Source organism: Podarcis melisellensis (genome assembly GCF_964234715.1).
Source record: "Podarcis melisellensis genome assembly, chromosome: 2".
NCBI lineage: Eukaryota > Metazoa > Chordata > Lepidosauria > Squamata > Lacertidae > Podarcis > Podarcis melisellensis.
The window spans coordinates 115,517,276-115,534,109 of NC_138529.1; the positions used below are offsets into that span (position 1 = coordinate 115,517,276).

At 47.7% G+C, this 16,834-nt stretch overlaps 1 protein-coding gene across 2 annotated transcripts; it reads left to right on the plus strand.

Moving 5' to 3' along the window:
* The first annotated feature begins 5,095 nt into the window (after positions 1-5,095).
* Positions 5,096-15,637, plus strand: LOC309364464 (uncharacterized protein). 2 transcript variants are annotated; one of them, XM_081901794.1, is made up of 5 exons: positions 5,096-5,260; positions 8,929-9,552; positions 11,641-11,767; positions 12,894-13,013; positions 13,242-15,637. In XM_081901794.1, exons 1-5 carry the CDS (start codon positions 5,213-5,215, stop codon positions 14,591-14,593), a joined length of 2,271 nt encoding a protein of 756 aa, XP_081757920.1. In that variant the 5' UTR covers positions 5,096-5,212; the 3' UTR covers positions 14,594-15,637. The 2 variants fall into 2 exon arrangements, with proteins under 2 accessions (XP_081757920.1, XP_081757921.1); XM_081901795.1 differs by lacking the exon at positions 5,096-5,260 and adding an exon at positions 6,353-6,385 and having other exon boundaries at positions 8,925-9,552.
* Positions 15,638-16,834: the final 1,197 nt, after the last annotated feature.

The window sequence follows — 16,834 nt, forward strand, 5'->3', positions numbered from 1 at the left end:
GCCGCGCGATTTCTGTTCTTATCCTAAAGCAAATTTCTTAACCCCAGGTACTATTTCTGGGTTAGCAGAGTCTGTAACCTGAAGCGTCTGTAACCCAAGGTTAATTTATTTTTTATACCCCGCCCATCTGGCTGGGTTTCCCCAGCCACTCTGAGCGGCTCCCAACAGAACATTAAAAACACGGTAAAACATCAAACATTAAAAACTTCTCTAAACAGGGCTGCCTTCAGATGTCTTCTAAAAGTCAGATAGTTGTTTATTTCCTTGACATCTGATGGAAGGGCGTTCTACAGGGTGGGCGCCACTACCGAGAAGGCCCTCTGCTTAATATCAAACCACTCTGGGAGTTGTAACTCTGCGATGGGAATAGAGGCCTCTCAGCTCCCTTAGCAAACCACAGCTCCCATATTCTTTGGGGGAAACCATGACTGTTTATAGAACCATAGAATTGTAGAGTTGGTCCTGTGGGTCGTCTAGTTCAGCCCGCTGCAATGTAGGAACCTCAGCTAAAGCATCCATGATAGATGGCCATTCACACTCTCCTCAGAAACCTCCAAGGAAGGAGAGGCCACAACCTCCCGAGGGAGACCGTTCCACTGTCAAGCAGATTTTACTGTCAAAAAGTTCTTCCTGGTGTTTAGTCTTTTTTTGTAACTTGAATCCGGCAGAGGTGTGAATGTGGCTGTAGTTGCCTTACGACCCACCCTGATTACGCCCAGACTCTTTTAAAAAATGCATCTTTCTGCCTTTTAATATGAACCACATGCCAAAATGGCTGAGTGGGAAGACCTAGAAAGCGTCTGATGTCCACAACCAGGCAATAAATAGCTTTATCAGGGCTAACCAAGATGCTGGAAAAGCGCAAGCCATTCTCAAGGTCCACAGAACTCTTCCATCAGCTTGGACGTTAAGCAAAGCGGGAGGGAGCGAATCGCTGGCACTGGCACTGTCTAGCTGCAAAGACACATGCTTTGAAAATCCGAACAGGAGAGCCACAGCAAATGCGCAGGGAATCTCTGGGATTAGGGAGGAGAAAGTGTGGGACGGCAGCCTTTGGAGGAGAACACCACACAGACGAGGGGGGAATAATAATAATAATACATTTTATTTGTACCCTGCCCTCCCCAGCCAGAGCCGGCCTCAGGTTGTCTAACACCAATAAAATCACAGTAAAAACATAATAGGGGGAAGGGGGGGAGGAAAAGGGGGACAAAACTATTTAAAATACGGGTTAAAATATAATTTAAAATGCAGCCTCATTATAAAGTAGCTGATAAATCAAGACCATAAGGGGAGGGAAACATAAGGGTCAGACCGAGTCCAAACCAAAGGCCAGGCGGAGCAGCTGTCTTGCCAGCCCTGCGGAAAGATGTCAAGTCCCGCAGGGCCCTAGTCTCTTGTGACAGAGCGTTCCACCACGTCGGGGCCAGTGCTGAAAAGGCCCTGGCCCTAGTTGAAACCAATCTAATCTCCTTGAGGCTCGGGACCTCCAAAGTGTCGTCATTTGTGGACCTTAAGGTCCTCCGTGGGGCATACCAGGAGAGGTGGTCCCGTAGGTACGTGGGTCCTGGGGCTTTAAAGGTCAAAACCAGCACCTTAAACCTGACCCTTACTCCACCTGGAGCCAGTGCAGCTGGTAAAGCACTGGATGAATGTGATCCCGTAGCAAGGACCGTGTAAGGAGTCTCGCCGCGGCATTCTGCACCCACTGGAGTTTCTGGGTCAGCTTCAAGGGCAGCCCGGCGTAGAGCGAGTTACAATAATTAAGCCTGGTGGTGACCGTCGCTTGGATCATTAAAGGATGAGCAAGCGATTCACAGTCCACATTGGTGTGCCCAGGCCGTGTGACTTAATGCAGACCTCATGGCTACAGCATCTAAAGTGGTTTCTCACTGCCCTTTCCCTCCTCCCCTCTGCTCTGCTTAACTTCCTGCCTGATTTCTGGAGAAGTGGAAAGCTTTGCTGACCGCTGAGCACCTGCGACTCTCCACTCAGGATAGGCCCTCTTTTCTTGCGAGGTGGTGGAAAAGTACATGGAGCTGGAGGGGTGATGGGAGTCATATTCCATCAAAAACCTGGAAGGGCGCAGCTTCCGCAGCCCTGTCAAAGAGACTAGTCCTCAAACAAACGGCAGCCGGGGTGGCGTGCTGTTCACAATTCCAGTGCTCCTTCGACACATGTCTTTTACCAAGGGGAACGAAACCCTAGTAGTAGCTTAGTAGCGGTCAGGCGTACAGGCCGAAGTTTCTAGTAGGTTTTAAGTTTGTAGGGTATAAATCTGTAGCATGTACACGTTCCTTGCCACTTCTAGCGGGAGGGAGGTGGGTTTGAAGGGCGAAGAGTATGAAATGTGATGCTGACGAATGCTGATTTGTATACATGCAGAGAATTTTAAATGTAATATTTCTCTTCTCTCCCACTGCCCTGCCTCTGTGTCAGCAGTTCTTCCAGGAGTGGCTCCATGTTTTGGGATTAGCTTTGCCCTAGGAGAGGGAAATTTGTCATTAGAAAGACGTATGACTCACATAGCTAATAGATTTTTTTTTGTTCCTAGGTAGCTTAGGGGTTCTATGATGATCTGATTTGGTTTGTTTGGGCATTTTTCCCAATCCAAGAATTTTAGAGAAAATGTTTTTATGGACATGTAAGAAACACTGATTATAACAAATAAAAAGGAGTTCTTTAAAAAATGTGCAAAGTATGGCTTGGACCTGATATACTTGGCCTCGGCTCAGTATACCTGAAGGAGCTTCTCCACCCCCATCGTCCTGCCCAGACGCTGAGGTCCAGCGCTGAGGGCCTTCTGGCGGTTCCCTCATTGCGAGAAGCAAAGCTACAGGGAACCAGGCAGAGGTCCTTCTCGGTAGTGGCACCCGCCCTGTGGAACGCCCTCCCATCTGATGTCAAAGAGATAAACAACTACCTGACATTTAGAAGACATCTGAAGGCAGCCCTGTTTAGGGGAGTTTTTAATGTGTGATATTTTAATTTATTTTTAATCTTTGTTGGAAGCCACCCAGAGTGGCTGGGGAAACCCAGGCAGTTGGGCGGGGGTACAAATAATAATAATAATAATAATAATAATAATAATAATAATAATAATAATTAATCTTTGAAAAGGAAAAGTGTATTTATCATTGTAAACTCTTAATACTGTGGTGGTTTGTTTCTTAAGAGAGTCAGTGCAGCAGTTAAGAGTTGGGGTAATCATTGTGGAACCTTCCAGATCTAGTTGAGATCCACTTGGAACCAAAAAGATCCTTTATGGAGGAGCAATCCATCACTGGGGGGGGGGCACCACAGAGAAGGCTCAGTGCAACTTATAAAGAGCAGGCTTACTCAAGGTGACTGGACTACAACTCCCATCATCCCTGGGGGCTGATGGGAGTTGAAGCTGCAACACCTGGAGGGCACTGGGCCTGCTGCCACCCCTGCGTTAGACTATCATTACTATTATTATGATGAGTCTCTGTAGGGCTCCCTCAGAGTGCACGGTCAAGGCTGTGTCATCTGCAAACAACACCTCTCAGATAAGGACCAGCGACTCTTTCCTCTTGGTGCAAAAATATGCCAGATTGAACAAACTCTAGGCACTTTCTTGAATGGATGTAACTGAAAACGAACAGTGAGGTTGTGCCTCCATAATGGTGACCGGAGGAGGAATGGCTGCTGGGAGGAGTGCAGAGAGAAGAAACGTTGCAGTGTTTCTGCAGCACCACAGCTGGACACCTTTCTCTGCCCAGCTGCAACAAAACATGTCTCTCCCCTATCGGTCTCTACAGCCACAGATGGATGCTAAGATGATGATGATGATGATTACGCATTTATTTATTTATACTCCACCTTCTTCCCTGGCAGCTTACAGACAATAAATAATAATTTTATTATTTGTACCCTAACCTTCTGAAGCTGAGGCTCCAATACTTTGGCCACCTCATGAGAAGAGAAGACTCCCTGGAAAAGACCCTGATGTTGGGAAAGGAGAAGGGGACAACAGAAGACGAGATGGTTGGACAGTGTTCTCGAAGCCACCAGCATGAGTTTGACCAAACTGCGGGAGGCAGTGGAAGACAGGAGTGCCTGGCGTGATCTGGTCCAGGGGGTCACGAAGAGTCGGACACGACTAAACAACTAAACAACAACTATTTCTGACTGCGTTGCCCCTGCCAGTCTGGGCGGCTTCTGATGTATATAAAAACATAATACAGTGGTACCTTGGTTTACAACCATAATCTGTTCCGGAGGTCCGTTTGTAAACCAAAACAGGTTGTAACCCAAGGTGCACTTTCGCCAATGGGGCCTCCAAAAAAAAAAAGTTTGTAATCCAAAAAAAGGTTGCAAACCAGGACACGCACGTCTGGGTTTGACGTGTTTGTAATCCAAAACGTATGCAAACCAAGGTACCCCTGTAAAACATTGCACAATACACATTAAAAAACTTCCCTATACAGGGCTGCCTTCAGATCATAGCTGTCAACCTTTCAGGTTTGAAAATAAGGGATCAGCAGCCTCACCTGTCCGAAGGACAGTCTATCCCGGATATCTAACAATCCAGGATAGCAGCGGGAAACGGTGCTGGAATAAGGGAATTCCCCGCAAAAAAAAGGGTGATATAGTTGTTCATCTCTTTATCTTCCTCTTCCTCCTCCTCCAACCGCCCTACGCCCTATTGCACATTCTTTGCACCAAAATCACTAAAATGCCAATATTATAAAAACAAGAGCATAAAATGTACGCGTCGCGACCGTCTGAATTCGACCAGGATGTCGTTTGCCAGGATTTTACAACAGCTAGCGACCCCCCCAAAAAAAGGGCTAAATGGAGCCTCCAGTGCCAGTGGCAGTCTATCTCTAAATCCTTGCAACAGAAAAAGGAGGCGGCTCTTGCGCTTGCAGTCTTCTGGCTGGCCACTGTCAGAAGAGGAGGCTGGGCTTTTTAAGGAGAGGCGAGCCTTTGGGGTCCTATCCAGCAGGGTTGGGGTTTTTTTGGGGGGTTAGGGGAAGTTGGGGGGTGGAAATGACTTTCTCAGGGTTAAGGCGACAGATTCCTGTTTCCCAGAACAGCCTGGGAGGAAGGGGAGGGAGAGGAACCGAGGACATCACTTCCTATCCTGCCGGCCATAGGGGGCGTGGGGTTGGGGGGCACCGGCAAGGGTCCTTTGCCCCCCAAGTAGCAGCCCAGCAAGAGGGTTGGGGGGCACGATGCCCCGTTGATGCCTCCTGCCCTTTCCCTCCACATTTTGCAAGAAGCTCCTTCCTTGGTGAGTGCCAGGCGTGTTGCAATTGCAGAGGGAGGGATTTCAAACAAAGCTCCTGGGAAAAGTCCAGGGAGACGAGAGAGCAAAAGATCTGGGGCTGGAGGGACTTTTGCATGCATATATTCTTATTATTTTCATGTTTTCAGCTGCTTTCAATTATGTGCAGATGGTGGTTTGGGAAGGCGATGAACAAAGCAATGGTTCTAATGAAAGAGGAGCGGGAGGCGGTTGGAAGAAAAGGCGTTTGCAAAAATAAAAATTAAAAAAACGAGTTTTAGGGGAGGGCTTCGCCAGCCCCGTTTTCATCCAGGCTCAGTATAGGGCTTTAATGTGCTGCGACCCCAAAGCTGGGGGGAGTGCAGGGGGGTAGCCAAGGATGTAAGAGAAAATAATAATAACAACTGGGGCTGGGGGCACTTGTAGCTCCAAAATGATGCCCTCCAGAAGTTTGGGGGGTACAACTCCAGCCAGTGCCAGTTCGGAACATCTGGAGGGCATCTGGAGCTTAGGGAAGGCAGTTCTGAAGAATAAGTGACCAGTTAATTTAATTTAAATTTCACAATGTTTATAGACCGCTTGGTTGTCATCAAACCTCAGAGAGGCTTACAGAAAAATGATGAAACCATAAAATTTAGGGTGTGTGTTTTTATGAAAAACAAACAAAAAATGCTTAAAACATTAAAAAACAATTAAAATGAACTAAAACCAGATTTGAAAACTTGGCAGCCTCTCTGAAATGTGTTCCAGGGGACTGTTTGGAAACCAATTCTGTTTGCATAATTTCTCTGCAGTAATTTCCTCAGTATTCAGTGGGGCTTACTCATTGGTAAAGGTAAAAGGACCCCTGACCATTAGGTCCAGTCGTGACCGACTCTGGGGTTGTGGCGCTCATCTCGCTTTATTGGCCGAGGGAGCCGGCGTACAGCTTCCGGGTCATGTGGCCAGCATGACTAAGCCGCTTCTGGCGAACCAAAGCAGCGCACGGAAACGCCGTTAACCTTCCCGCCTATTTATCTACTTGCACTTTGACGTGCTTTTGAACTGCTAGGTTGGCAGGAGCAGGGACCAAACAACCTCCCCATCGCAGAGATTTGAACCGCCGACCTTCTGATCGGCAAGTCCTCATTGGTAGGAGTGTGTAAATTTGTAGCCTGACTTAAACCTTTGTTCTGCCTGCTTTTGCTTCCAGCCGTAATACTTTTTGTCAGGAAAATTGTTTGTTAATAGTCCCCAGTGAATGGTATCCTCCCCCAATGGGAAGCAAAAGATTAGGAAATAACTGGTGAATTGTCTTGAATTTTTATTATTGCAATTGTATCCCACCATTTTCTCCAAGGAGCCTACATGGTCCTCCTTCATTTAATCCCCAACAAGAACCCTGGGAGTCCGGTTACTTTGAGAGGGAGAGACTGGCCCAGGGTGACCCATTGAGCTTCATGGACGAGTCAGGATTTGAACCCTGGTCTTCTTGTTCTTAGTCCAACACTCTAACCACTGCACCACACTGACTCTTGTTTTTCTTTTTGGAATGTGAGAGATTATCAGATTTTGGGAAGCCCTTCTTCTCCCCTCACCCCACTTTGAACTTTGAGGGAGATTTCTGATGTCAGCTGTGTGTCAGAACATTTGCTTTACAGGAGAAGGCTCCAGGTTCAATTCTCAGGGACTCCAGTTAATATTAATTATTGTTATTGTTTATTTCAGTTCTATGTCGCTTTACAGTTTTAAAGAAAAATATATCGAAGCGGTTTACGGCACATTTAAAACAACAAATAGAACAATCCAGGATAAAACGTTGCTGAAGAAAGTCAGAGGTAAAATACCTTAAGGATATCAAAATGAAACATTGGAAAGGAGGCCAGCTCCAGAATGCACATTTAATGCATCAAAGATAACAACAGAAAATAAATTGGAAGCATTTCAAAAGAAAACATTACTAAAGGAAGTCAAATGTAAAATGCATGTTCAAAACAACAGGAAATGCAGATTTTAAAGTAAAGTAATAATGGATGCGGGTGGCGCTGTAGGTTAAACCACAGAGCCTGGGACTTGCCGATCAGATGGTCAGCGGTTCGAATCCCCGTGATGGGGTGAGCTCCCATTGTTTGGTCCCTGCTCCTGCCAACCTAGCAGTTTGAAAGCACATCAAAGTGCAAGTAGATAAATAGGTACCACTCTGGCAGGAATGTAAACGGTGTTTCCTTGCGCTGCTCTGGTTCGCCAGAAGCGGCTTAGTCATGCTGGCCACATGACCCGGAAGCTGTACGCCGGCTCCCTGGGCCAATAAAGCGAGATGAGCGCCGCAACCCGAGTTGTCCGCGACTGGACCTAATGGTCAGGGGTCCCTTTACCTTTTTAATACGGCCAAGTGTCCCAAAAAGTTATTTATGTATGCTACTACAGCGGCCTGTGTTTTGTTAGCCCAAAAAAAGGGAAAACGAGAAAGGTCCAAACTAAAGAAGAACGGCAACTCAAGTTGACAGAATATACGCAGCTTGCAGACTTAACATATAGAAAAAGAAAGCAACAAGAACATACATTTAGAGAAGATTGGGAAACGTTTATTGAATGTGTGGGGAAAGAATTGTGTATATCTGAAAACGGTGGCAGCATTAAGATAAATTCAACAGTGTAAATAAGTTTAGATGGATGTAATAATGGAATACTGAATGGTTTAGTTTACATAAAATATGCAGAGATTTATGATATGTAAAATGAACCATGGAAAGAGAACAAGGGAAGTCACTGATATTATAAGGAAGTTAAAATGAGTATTTTAAATTTCTAAACAGAAAAAATTAATTTTTTACATAAAAAATAAAATAAAGTAATATGTTAACACCTTGCTTCATGTTGGTTGGTTGGCATCAGCAAAACTAACTCAGGTCAGTTCCAGTGTTTGTACTATGCTATTAGGCTACCTGAGCCAACATAGTTTTCAGAAAAAAATCATTGAGAGTACATATCATTGTAAAGTTAGCTGGGATGGGATTTCATTGCAATCTGATTTTGATCTCAAAGAACCCATAGATTTCCATGGGAGACAGAAGCAAGTTTTATTTTGAAATCTTTAAGATAATATTTTAGTTTTCTGTTAATGTTGCTTTGACTGTATACTCTGTATTTGACTTTCTTCAGATGGTTTTATTTATGTTTTATTGAATTAATATGCTGTAAACCGCTTTACAGTGGGTGAATTTATGTGGGTGGCGCTGTGGGTTAAACCACAGAGCCTAGGACTTGCCGATCAGAAGGTCAGCGGTTCGAATCCCCGCGACGGGGTGAGCTCCCGTTGCTCGGTCCCTGCTCCTGCCAACCTAGCAGTTTGAAAGCACGTCAGAGTGCAAGTAGATAAATAGGTACCACTCTGGCAGGAAGGTAAACGGCGTTTCCAAGCGCTGCTCTAGTTCGCCAGAAGCGGCTTAGTCATGCTGGCCACATGACCCAGAAGCTGTACGCCGGCTCCCTTGACCATTAAAGCGAGGTGAGTGCCGCAACCCCAGAGTCAGCCATGACTGGACCTAATGGTCGGGGGTCCCTTTACCCTTTACCTTTAAACTGCTTTGATATTTTTCTTAAAAATATAAAGCGGTATAGAAATTAAAAATAAATAAAAATGTTTCTAGTCTCTCCTAACCTTTTTAATGGTGCCTACTCCTTCCCTTAGGGAGAAACTCATCGAGAACAAATTTGGGCCTCTTTGGTCTGTGGTGTGTGTTGTTTTGAGGTGCCCAACCACCCTTCCAAAAGTCAACATTGGACGAATGGTCACCCCGGTCGCAGATGCCCGGCTTGGCCTGAGACACAAAATGGCCACTGAGCAAGGCAGCGCCAACACCCGAAGCTTCCAGTTGCCGGCGGATCCAAAGGTGGGGACGAAAATGGCGGAAGAGGAGCAGGCTAGCTACCTTGCTGGCAGGGCTGCGGGTCCTTGCATTCTTCAAGCTGGGAGCATGTGGGGCCTTGAGAGGAGAAGCGGGGAAGATATCCCAAATGGGACCAGCAGCGTCTCCAACACTTGGCATCAATATATCCGGCCATTTAGCCACCACGAAGCCGAGTGGCCGAGACAAGTCTGCCGGCAGCTCTGGGAGCTGTGCTGCCGGTGGCTGAAGCCCGAGAGACACGGCAAGGAGCAGATTTTGGACCTGGTGGCCCTGGAGGAGTTCCTGAGGGCCTTGCCCCCAGAAATGCAGAGCTGGGTCAGGGCGATTGGGCCAGAGGGTGGCTCGCGAGCGACGGCGGCCGACAATTTCCTCCCGAGGGAAAGAAGCAGTGAGGAGCAAGAAGAAGAGGTAAGAACGGTTTGCTGCAAGCAATCTGAAGGGGTTGAGAAGGTAGGTATTGGCTGATCACTGTTGCGCCGTTCCTTTTTTTCCTCGATTTTCGGGAAATGGGTGTCATTCCTTAAGTAGCCAAAACAGCACCACCCACAAGGGGGAAGCACCAGCAGGCTTAGGTAACCCCAGTCTATCCGTAGAAGTACAAAAAGGCTTTATAGTGGTACCTCGGGTTACATATGCTTCAGGTTACTGACTCCACTAACCCAGAAATATTACCTCGGGTTAAGAACTTTGCTTCAGGATGAGAACAGAAATCGTGCTTCGGTGGCACAGCGGCAGCGGGAGGCCCCATTAGCTAAAGTGGTGCTTCAGGTTAAGAACCGTTTCAGGTTAAGAACGGACCTCCAGAATGAATTAAGTTCTTAACCCGAGGTACCTCTGTATAAGGGGGTCTGGAAAACCTTGAAAGGGGAAAATCTCGAAATATTCCCATAAGTGAGAATTCTTAGATGACATTTGAGCCATACCTCTGAAGCGCTAGCGACACCACTTTAGACGGTCATGAATTCACCCAAAGAATCATGGAAAGTGGGTTGTTGTTTTTTAGGATGCCCAGAATTGTTAGGTAGGGGCGATTTTGGGCATCCTAAACCACCCCCCCCAAAAAAAAAACCACTTCCCAGGGATGGTAGGATGAAAGGAGTCTTTCAACTTGCCAAGGAACTGATAAGGTTCATTTTTGAGTCATCTGCAGTTTGACAGACTGCTCTTCTTCCCAGGGTGAGATGGGAAATGGCGAAAACAGATTATTTTTTGGGACAGAGTGACTTTTGCAGCTGTTGTTAAAGTTGCAAAACAACGAAGCATGGGACAGAGCGAGGGAGAAATTTCTGGAACAACAATGGAATATCAGCTTCGCCCAAGGCATGATGGAGAACAGCAACAACTGGGGGGGAAATAGACATAATATTTTACAAGGACAGGAAGAAATAACATGGACAGAATAATTTCCACACACAGGAAGAACAAGGTTATAGTTTGAGCGCTTCACTTGTAGTTTCATAAATAATTTAATGTGTCAAGACGAATAGAAGTTATTAATATTGCAGTTGTTGTATAATGGGATTATTATTATGACCGGAATGTAATTGAAATTAATAAGATTTTGGAACGCAGAAATCAAGAAACTCATCAACCATCAATTCTAGCATGTGGGGGGGGGCACTTTATCTAAATTATATAATTCAGTATTTGAATGGTTGGTATTGGTAATTGTATTGTAAACTGGCATTGTTATAATGAGGCTGTTATTGGATTGTAATGGAAAACTAATAAAAAGTATTATTAGAAAAATAAGAAAAAGAATTGTTAGGGGGCCCCTATCTCCATCACAGAGCTACAATTCCCTGAGTAGTTTAACATGCAACCCCTCTTCACGGGGAACTCTGGGAACTGTAGCTCCGCCTGCTTTCTAGCGGATCTTTGCACCCATGATAATAATAATTATTTTATTTTATTTATACCCGCCCATCTGGCTGGGCTTCCCCAGCCACCCATGGCAGCTTCCAACAAGATATTAAAATACAACAATGCATCAAACATTTAAAACTTCCCTAAACAGGGCTGCCCTAAGATGTCTCCTAAAAGTCAGATAGTTGTTTATTTCCTTCACATCTAATGGAATGGCGTTCCACAGGGCGGGTGCCACTACCGATAAGGCCCTCTGCCTGGTTCCCTGTAACTTGGCATCTCGCAGTGAGGGAACCACCAGAAGGCCCTCGGCGCTAGATCTCAGTGTCCGGGCAGAACGATGGGGGTGGAGACGCTCCTTCAGGTATACAGGACCGAGGTTGTTTAGGGCTTTAAAGGTCAGCACCAACAATTTGAATTGTGCACGGAAACATACTGGGAGCCAATGTAGGTCTTTCCATGAGGGCTGGAACCTTAAACAAGCACGGAAGCTGCATTCTTTGCTCAGCTCCACATCCCGTGCTTTTTCCTACGTTCCCTGGAAACAGTGGCACAGCCCTCGCTTGATATGAACTGTGAGCAAATGAGAAATCGCGCTGCTGAGAAGTTGACGGTGCTTTCTCCTTTCAGGAGCAGGTGACTTTTGAAGAGGTGGCTGTGTATTTCTCCAGCGCCGAGTGGAGTCTCCTGGATGCCGGCCAAAAAGCCCTGTACAGGGAAGTTATGCTGGAGAATTATGGGAACGTGGTCTCCCTGGGTAAGGACGCTGTTCAAAAAGCACAGAATATGAGTACTGGTTATTGGTTTGGTTCATCTCAAGATGTTCTTGGCAGCTGAATTTCAAGACCTTCCCTGCTGGGGGCAGGAGATTCATAATCCACCAGACCCCACAGGGGACACTTTCATATTTAAAGCTCTATGATAGCACTTTAAAAGAGTCATGGCTGCCCCCAAAGAATTCTGGGAGCTGTAGTTTATTAAGGGTGCTAAGAGTTATTAGGAGGCCCCTATTCCCCTCGCAAAGGGACGTCAGTGGCGCTGTGGCTTAAACCACAGAGCCTAGGACTTGCCGATCAGAAGGTCGGCGTTTTGAATCCCCACAACGGGGTGAGCACCCGTTGCTCGGTCCCTGCTCCTGCCAACCTAGCAGTTCGAAAGCACGTCAAAGTAGATAAATAGGTACCGCTCCGGTGGGAAGGTAAACGGTGTTTCCGTGCGCTGCTCTGGTTCGCCAGAGCATGCTGGCCACATGACCCGGAAGCTGTACGCCGGCCCCCTCAGCCAGTAAAGCGAGATGAGCACCGCAACCCCAGAGTCGTCCGCTACTGGACCTAATGGTCAGGGGTCCCTTTACCTTTACCTTATTCCCTTCCCATAATTCCCTGGGCTTGAAACTTAAACCAGTCTGGGAATTGTCGCTTTGTGAGGAGAACAGGGGTCTGCTGTCAGCTCTCAGCATCCTTAAGCAACCACAGTCCCCAGGATGTTTTGGGTACAGAAGCTGTGGCTGCTGAAGGGATATAAGAATTCTTTAAATGTATAGGGGAACGTGGCCGGGGTCAGCTCCACGTTTGAGGGCGGACATGGCAAAGTGGGGAAGAATTGCAGCTCTGTGGGTGAGCAGAAAGTCTCAGTTTCAATCCCTGGCACCTCCAGGCAGAATTAGGACAGGCTCTTTGCCTGATTCCCTGGATAGCTGCTGCCAGTCTGTGAAGACAACACTGAGATAGATGGACCCATGCATCAGGTAGCTTTCCTGTGGAAGAGCTTAGCCACTTTTCTGGTGTATGCAGAGGGCCAGTAAGGTTGAGTGGAGCCCTTTTCGAGAAGTCACAAAAGTAAAAAGGTTGTGCTGATGGTTCTTCGTTTTGTTTCCTTTGAAGGACTTTGGCTTCTCAAACCCGAACTCGTCTCCTGGCTGGATGAAGAGGAAGAAGAAAGTGAGATATTTGTCCAGGGAGCTGCTGAAAGAGAGGAGAGAGCAAGAGGAAGGAGTTCTTTGGGTATTTATTTGTATTCACTCTTATTTGATTTACACGCTGCCCTTTAATAGGTTCCCAGAGTAGCTTACAGAAAGTCCAAACCACACTAAAAGTACACACACACACAAAATGCTAAGCTATCAGCAGAATTAAAACAAAACACCAGGCAGCCTTTAAAAAAAACACCAGACAGAAGATTTTTAAAACCAACGAAAATCTTATGTCACAATTCTCTGCTTCTTCCGGCAGGGGTTGAGAAGGGGTATGAGAAGCAGATGAATGGGCCGGAAAGTTCTAGAGACGTGGAACTGTGCAGTGAGGCTTTGTTGAGAAGAGCTGAGCCAGAAGATGCGCTCGGTAGCGCATGGGCCGGAGACGCCAAGGGGCAACTGGGGAGCCGCTCACATGAAAGCCAAGTCCAGTTCCTTAATTGCCTGGAAGGCTACGGCAAGCCTGAGGATTATTTGGCCCAGCTGGGAATCTTCCAGAGCGAGGGGGCTTTCGAAAGCATGAAGGCCTTCATGCAGAATCCTGACCTCCTTGTCCCGAACCAAGCGAGTCTTCCGGGACGGAGGACGCACCAGTGCTTGGTGTGCGGGAAAAGGCTGGCCAGCCGAGGGAAACTCATCATCCACGAAAGGACGCACACGGGAGAGAAGCCGTTTGCCTGCTCCGACTGCGGGAAGTGCTTCAGCCAGCAGGCGCACCTCAGCGGCCACCGAAGGACCCACACGGGGGAGAGGCCCTTCCAGTGCGCCGAGTGCGGAAGGAGCTTCAGCGACAGGACCTCCTTCAAGAGGCATGAGAGGATCCACACGGGAGAGAAGCCCTACGAGTGCACCGAGTGCGGACGCCGCTTCAGCGACTGGACGGCCGCCAGGAGGCACATCGCGGCCCAAATGCGCACCAAAGCCCACAAGTGCGCCGACTGCGGGAAGGGCTTCCAGAACCTGGAGGAGCTCTTGAAACACGAAGAGGGCCACCCGAGCGACAAGCCGTACACGTGCTCGGTCTGCGCGCAAGGCTTCAGCAAGGCGCAGTACCTTTTCCGGCACGGCATAACGCACGTGAGGGAACGGCGCGAGCAGCAGCAGCAGGACCAGAGAGGCTCCCCTGGCGAAGCGGCCGCGCAGGAATCGCCGGTGTGCGCGAGGGAGGGGCGCGAGGGCCGAGGGTGCAGCGAAGGCTCGCTCGCCAAGTGCGCCCTGAAACGCGCGGGAGCCGGGAAGGCCTTTGGGTGCTCGGAGTGCGGCCGCAGCTTCAGCCAGAGGACCAACCTGGTCATCCACTGGCAGACCCACACGGGGGAGAAGCCCTATGAATGCGCCGAGTGCGCGAAATGCTTCGGCACCCGGACGTCCTTGCGGAGGCATCGGAGGATCCACACCGGAGAGAAGCCCTATCAGTGCTCAGACTGCGGGAGGTGCTACAGAGACGGGACGTCCTTCCGGCGGCACAAATTGACCCACACAGGCGAGAAGCCGCTTCCGGAGAGCTTTCCAGCTCCAGCCCAGCTCATTAAACAGGAAGAGACCCACATGGGAGAGATTCTCTGGGGCAGCCCCAGTTGCAGGGAAACTCCAGCTCAACAGCCTTTCTAAAGGAGGAGGTTTCCGAGAAGGAAGTCACATAACAGCGGGGGAAGGGAACCTGTGGACCTCCAGATATTTTTCTCCCCCAATTATTTTTGCTGGGTTCAACTCCCTTCCTCCCTCACCACTGACCATGCTGGCTGGGGAGTTGGAGTCCAACACAGACCTAGAGGGTCATTGTGTCAATGAAATACAAACTCTTGTACAGTGGTACCTTGGGTTACAGACGCTTCAGGTTATATACGCTTCAGGTTACAGACTCTGCTAACCCGGAAATAGTACCTCGGGTTAAGAACTTTGCTTCAGGATGAGAACAGAAATCGCGTGGTGGCAGCAGGAGGCCCCATTAGCTAAAGTGGTACCTCAGGTTAAGAACAGTTTCACGTTAAGAACGGGCCTCCAGAACGAATTAAGTTCTTAACCTGAGGTACCACTGCATTGGGGTAGAAGCTGTTTCTTCTAAACCTGCCACATCCCCTCAGACCGCTTAGCCATTTGAACTCCCCTTAACCGAATTGTAGTTCAGCAACATTTAGAGTGCTCACAGCAGGCCGCCACCCCATCCCTGATTTAACCTTTCCTCGACCCCCCAGAAAGTTCTAGCAGCCCATTCCCGCCCCCCAAGTCATAATTGTTACGTTTCAGAACTTTGGCCATATTTACGCCACACATTTTAAGACGCCGTGATGACACTTTGAAGTGTCATGGCTTCCCAACAACAATTCTGGGAGCTGTAGTTTGTTGCTCCACTCCCAGATGTACAAATTTAATAAATAGTTATAATAACTATGGGAATAGTAAGTCTAAAAGGGGAATAGTGGGGTCTCCTATCAACTCTCAGCACCCTTAGCTAACCGCAACTCCCAGAAGTCTTTGGAGGGAAGCCATGATTTTTGAAAGCGCATTATAAATGGATTGTGCGCAGGTGCAAGTGCCTCAGTTTGAATGTGTGCTGGATCAGTTACAAAGCAGCCTGGTATCTATAGGCAAAGACTGCAGCTTCTGAAACTATGGAAATCTGGAAATTAAAAATAAAAAGATCTTGTTTTAAAAGGGATGCATATTACATCTTGTTTTGCCTCTACGATTTGAGTATGCAGCAGAATGGGGGCTGGGGCAAAACACCTTAAAAGTGGGGAGGGGAGGCAAGCTCTGGTGTCCAGTGAAGCAAAATTCTTCACTGCAGCTTGCTCTGTGGGTTTTGGAGTTTAAAACTCCTTCAGGAGCTCTTGGTGGAAACAACAGGATAACAAACCTTGTGAAGAACAGTTGAGGAAGTTGGGTACAGTGGTGCCTCACAAGACGAAAAGAATCCGTTCCGCGATTCTCTTCGTCTAGCGGTTTTTTCGTCTTGCGAAGCAAGCCCATTGACAGCTTAGCGGATTAGCGCTACAGCGGTCTAGTGGCTTCCAGCGATCAGCTGTTAAGCGGCTTATCAGCGGATCAGCTGTTAAGTGGCTTAGCGGCTTAGGAAAAGGGGGGAGCGGAAAAAACCTGCGGGAACTCGCAAGATTTTTTCGTCTTGCGAAGCAACCCCATAGGGAAATTCGTTTTGCGAAGCGCCTCCAAAACGGAAAACCCTTTCGTCTAGCGGGTTTTCCGTCTTGCGAGGCGTTCGTCTTGCAGGGCACCACTGTATGTTTAGATTGGATGAGACGAGACTGAGAGGAAATATGATCGCCACCTTCAAATATCTCAAGGGCTCTCACATGGAAGATGGAGCAATATTGTTTTCTTGTGCCCCAGAGGGTAAAATCTGAAGCAATGGCTTCAAGTTACAAGAAAAAAGATTCTGACTAACACCAGGAAGAACTCCCTGACGGTAAGAGTTGTTTGAGAGGTGGTGGACTTCCTTGAAGTTTTTTAAGCAGAGGTTGGATAGCCATCTGTCATGGATTTAGCTGAGATTCCTGCAATGCAGGGGGTTGGACTTGATGACCCTTGGGGTCCCTTTCAGCGCCACAATTTTATATGTACTTTTATGGATCTCTGAAGCACCTCCCTGGTTGTTAAAGGTGTTTAACACAGCGCACCTCCCACTCTCCTTGAAACAGCTGCCTGGCATCTGCGCTGCTGTGCTGTTGTATGTTGGAGATAGCTTGTCCCCCGAGAGGAAGTCGTATGAACTTGTAATGTAACGACAGCCCTACGTTTTTATGTATATAGGAAGACATTTCCAGCCCCGGGAAATCATTGAATATTATGTACTGCTGGTATCCATGCCTCACATTTCTGGAAACAAAGTTTTTC

What these genes read in the sequence shown, in the direction of transcription:
- LOC309364464 (XM_081901794.1), top strand. Translation starts at nt 5,213, where the DNA reads ATGCCTCCTGCCCTTTCCCTCCACATTTTGCAAGAAGCTCCTTCCTTG. An exon ending in GTGAGGAGCAAGAAGAAGAG is followed by an intron (nt 9,553 to 11,640) that starts GTAAGAACGGTT and finishes TTCTCCTTTCAG; the next exon opens with GAGCAGGTGACTTTTGAAGA. An exon ending in TGGGAACGTGGTCTCCCTGG is followed by an intron (nt 11,768 to 12,893) that starts GTAAGGACGCTG and finishes TTTCCTTTGAAG; the next exon opens with GACTTTGGCTTCTCAAACCC.